At 43.1% G+C, this 4,566-nt stretch overlaps 3 protein-coding genes across 3 annotated transcripts in view; all 3 read right to left on the reverse strand.

The window, feature by feature from the left end:
• Window positions 1-1,443, reverse strand: part of pxk (PX domain containing serine/threonine kinase) — a 23,480-nt gene extending 22,037 nt beyond the window's left edge. Inside the window, exon 1 of the mRNA XM_037679033.1 lies at window positions 1,320-1,443. Coding sequence (XP_037534961.1) covers window positions 1,320-1,424 — 105 coding nt within the window. The 5' untranslated portion in view covers window positions 1,425-1,443. The remainder of the gene's footprint in view (window positions 1-1,319) is intronic.
• A 1,245-nt stretch (window positions 1,444-2,688) lies between these two features.
• LOC119412702 (hydroxyacyl-thioester dehydratase type 2, mitochondrial-like) lies at window positions 2,689-3,278 on the reverse strand. Its single transcript, XM_037679739.1, has one exon. The coding sequence runs from the start codon at window positions 3,220-3,222 to the stop codon at window positions 2,767-2,769; it is 456 nt and encodes a 151-aa protein (XP_037535667.1). The 5' UTR covers window positions 3,223-3,278; the 3' UTR covers window positions 2,689-2,766.
• rpp14 (ribonuclease P/MRP 14 subunit) lies at window positions 3,239-4,566 on the reverse strand. Its single transcript, XM_037679740.1, has 5 exons — window positions 4,444-4,566; window positions 4,274-4,358; window positions 4,074-4,150; window positions 3,918-3,996; window positions 3,239-3,309 (listed from the first exon to the last, which is right to left on the reverse strand). Exons 1-5 carry the CDS (start codon window positions 4,533-4,535, stop codon window positions 3,253-3,255), a joined length of 390 nt encoding a protein of 129 aa, XP_037535668.1. The 5' UTR covers window positions 4,536-4,566; the 3' UTR covers window positions 3,239-3,252.

A 4,566-nucleotide genomic window follows, 5' to 3' on the forward strand; every position in this document is an offset into this window, starting at 1 on the left:
GCTAACAGAGCGAACAGAAGCTAACAGAGCGAACAGAAGCTAACAGAAGCTAACAGAAGCTAACAGAAACTAACAGAAGCTAACAGAGCTAACAGAAGCTAACAGAGCGAACAGAAGCTAACAGTAGCTAACAGAAGCTAACAGAAACTAACAGAAACTAACAGAGCTAACAGAAGCTAACAGAAACTAACAGAAGCTAACAGAAACTAACAGAAACTAACAGAAACTAACAGAGCAAACAGAAGCTAACAGAGCTAACAGAAGCTAACAGAGCTAACAGAAGCTAACAGAGCTAACAGAAGCTAACAGAGCTAACAGAAGCTAACAGAGCAAACAGAAACTAACTGACAGAACAGGGAACGCAGCTGATTTGTCAACAACATGCGCCCATTATCGGACAGCGGTCGACCTTTCTGGTATTTATTTTGAACATTCTGATCTAAGATTATTCACATGACAATCCAACTCTGTCAGTTCCACCAATTAAACATCACATCAATCAACCTTTATTTATACAGGTAAATCCCATTGAGCCTCGAGGACTCATTTACAAGAGAGACCTGATTTCAACAAAGAAAGATGACAACAATGGACAACAGCAACAACAATAAGCAGTTATAAAAACTCATACTACAGTTTTTTTTTTTTTTTTTAACAAATAGGATGGCTAAAAGGAAAAAGGTAACAAAACCAAAAAAAAAAAAAACTGCTAGATTCCGAGACAAATGTATAAAACTAAAAACATCACCACTCCACGCGTTTTAAATTTAAACTTAACTGAATTTTCTAAAGTTGACAAGAGGCGGAAGTTTAAACACCAACACGGCAATCTACTCAAAGTTTAAAGCAGCAACATCCGATTAAAATCGTCACCGCACACTGACCCTGTTTATATCTTTGGACCCTGCTCCTATGGACTTTTTTTGAGGGGGGGGGGGGGGTTGCTTCTTTAAAAAAAAAAAAAACTTGACATCAGCAGAAAAACGGTTCCAGGAAGTTGGTCAATCAGAGGCTAAGCAGAACCTGGGTCAAGTGTCCGATAAAGGGATTACCCGGTCCATTTTGACGTTTAACTCGTTATGACGCGCGCGTTATGACCCGGGCGAGGGTTTTAACAGCAACAACCACTTCTTGATTCAAAGACCAGAAAAAGAAGTAGACACGAAGCTCTGTCCGATAATTAAAACACCAACACAGCAATATACTCGCGTCATTAAAAAAACAAAACAACTTTAATGTTTCTGAAAGCTCCAGCACCAAGACGTGTCTCTGATCGAACGGAAACATTTAGCACGGGTACGGGTCCAGTCCGAACTCACCGTGTGGGACTGCAGGTTCTGGCTGGCTTCGATCACCGCCGTCAGCGGCACCGTGTCGTCCAGCAGCAGCCTGCCGGGGACCGGCGGCTTCTCCAGGAAGGACATCCCCGACGACAGACGCTGGAAACCCGTCAGGTTGTCACCGACACCGAGGACAGAACCCGGGACTGGAACCACACTGGAGCTCGAACAGAATCAGAACCGACTTGCTAAACTGTTAGCACGAAACCTGGAAGCGCAGATTTATCAATAATCAGGTGTAAGGAAGTCACGTGACGAGGCGTCAGCGCCCCCTGTTGGTGCGGAGGAGAAACAGCTGAGCAGAGATAAACAGGTGAGTCCTGGTAAATAAATAAATAAACTGTTGTATTTAAAACAACTATTCATCTGCAATATCTTCCAGCTGAGCTGTTTGAGCTCACTTTGTTCTGTTGTCATCTCTGCCTTTCATTATATTTATGCTGACATTTTAATTTACAAAGAATTCAGTAACTGCAGTTTTCTGAAATTAATTTTATTTACACTTTTTACACATCATGAAACAATGAACACAGTGTAAGGTGTTGGGTGACTGCAAGAGCTATCATAAAGATTACATTTTAAAATCTTTATTTAAAATGTCAAAGTGTAATTCTTTGGTAAAATACAAAAAAAAACCTTTATTCAAATGCTTTCAGAGTTAAGATGAACAAAGAAGGTATTTAGGAATACAGTGGTTATATTTGTTGCTCTCGATGTAATATCTGTGTGTGTGTGTTGGTGGGGGTTGTAAAAAATATACCAGAAGGAGCTTCAGGTTGTCAAAACTTGACATTTTCTAATTATTTTATGATAATTAGTGTAAAATTAAATTTAGAGTAAACCTGATGTGGTACAAAGTTCCAGACTGAGGTAAGACTTTTGCAAAACTTAAAATTTATCAAACAAATTAATTCAATTTACTCGTTTTTCCATGGAAAAAAGACAAGAATGTTCAGAACCAGCACCTTCATTTATTTGTGACTAATTCTGCTGTAAATTTGCTGCTGTTTCAATTTTCTTGCTGAGACTTTAATCTGAGGCCTGTAGTCTGAGCACTGCACAGTCTGACCTTCAGGGTGAATTTGTTATGAATATTGGCGGTCTAAATGTTAAATGTTTTCTACTTGTGAATAATTGTTCTCTCTGGAACGATGGACTCCAAATGACCTTTGTCTCTTCAGACTGATGGGCTGCAACATCATTGCTGATGTCTTTCCACCTTGGCGTTGTGTTGACACACCTATGTGCTTCAGGCTGAAACCAGTTTTTTCATTAAGTTTTTTAGAAACTTTAGTTTGAAAAAAAATCTATATTTAAAGTATATGAATTTAAGAATACACAAATAAAATTTGGTTAAAGTTCTTTATTAAAAAAAGAAAATCTGTTTCAAACATAAATAAATCATCTTTGCCTTCATCTCCTCCTCTCACTCCTGCCGCTCCACAGGCGTCATCACCACCACCTCCCCCTCCATCACCACTTTGTCCTTCACGGTGCACGTCACGGCGATGAAGACGAACGACATCTTGATTTTACGCACTTCGGCCTCAGCCAGCACCTCCTCTCCGACGTGCAGCGGCGCCGGGAAGCGGATCTCCTGGTACAGGAAGACGCAGCCGGGCCCGGGCATCTTGGTGCCGAGCACGGCCGAGATCAGTCCGTTGATGAGGACGCCGTGCACGATGGGCGTCTCGAAGGACGTGGCGCTGGCGTAGAGCGGGTCCAGGTGGAGAGGGTTGGTGTCACCCGTCAGAGAGGCGAACAGCTCCACGTCGCGGCGGGAGAAGGCTTTGGTCAGGGAGGCCCGCTGGCCGACGTGGAGCAGCCGACTGAGGGGAGGAGCTGCGGCGAGCGAGGAGAACCTCCTCCAAACGAAAGTCATGGCGAAGGAAAAGAGGCGCCTCCTCCTGCGTCAGTCCAGCTGCAGATCCCGGCTGTTTCCTGTCAGCGCCAGGAGGTACGGAGACACCTGAAGGCAACACGAGAGTAGAACCGTTTTCACAAAACGCACTGATAAAAATAAATAAATAAATAAATAAATAATCCTGCAGGAACATTCCCGATCCAAACCGAACCAATATTCAAGATCAACAAAAGTGTTTTTTTTATCTATCCAACGCTTTAAACTTTAAATCTTCTTAACTGTCTTAAAGTTCATGTTTAACTCAAAATATAATTTGGTACAATAATGTCGCAAAGCCTTTTTTATTCCAGCACTCTGACTGTTGTGTATTCACACACATTAGTATTTCTATCCTTATTAGGACCGTGTATTGACTTCCATTTATTTCCCGACCCAGACCCCGACCCTAAACCTGACCCGAACACAACGTTCCACCATATTAGGACTGGTCTTTGGTCCCAACAAGTTCTACTGGTCCCGACTAGGTAACTGCTCAGACCAGAAAAAGGTAACACCAACCAGGTGTGTACACACACGCACACACACAATTACCTTCTATTCGTGGCAGTGGGTGATAAAGATGAATATTTCATGTTTTCATCATAAAAATTAAAATTGGTGAACTTAAATAAAATAAATTCCCTTAAAGAATGAATTCAGGTGGACCTGCTGACCTGCAGGACTCTGAAGGCGCAGGCCTGGTTCTGGTAGAAACCCTGCAGGGTCAGGGAGCTCCACAGCTTCACTAAACCCCTGAATAAAACAAAACAAACACGTTAAAAACGACTTCATCTCGGTCTCTTGCAGTTTCTCTCCATCCTCGAGCTCACCTGCTGAAAACACGAAGAAGAGCCGTCAGGGAGTCTTCGTCAAACTTCAACACGTCAAAGTTCAACGCCGCTCCCACCTGAAGCGCGTTCAAACGAAACCATTTCAGGAGCACAGAAAATTGACTTTAAGCCGTTTCATGAGACAGGACAGGTTTGAAAGCTGATCGAACCGTTCGGGCTTCGTATGTGGATGACCTCACCTCTCCGTGCAGACGCCTCAGGCCAGCGATGATGAAACTCTTCAGCTCGACCGCGCTCAGTCTGGTCCGCTCATCCTCCAGAACGCTGACAGACACACACGTTCAAAACTTACTCATGTTTCAGTTCCATAAGATTCACGCAAATCATTGGTGCAACATTTCTTTCTTACAGGCGGACTTTCATGTACTGGTACGGTGAAGCGTTCTTTAGCACGACGCGCTGGAAACCAGAAGCTTCTGCCTCCTTTTCGACGGATGTCATTCTAACTAAACATGAGCAACTCGTTGAGGAG

Source organism: Nematolebias whitei, chromosome 7 (assembly GCF_014905685.2).
Source record: "Nematolebias whitei isolate Nwh7 chromosome 7, NemWhi1, whole genome shotgun sequence".
Classification (NCBI taxonomy): Eukaryota; Metazoa; Chordata; class Actinopteri; order Cyprinodontiformes; family Rivulidae; genus Nematolebias; species Nematolebias whitei.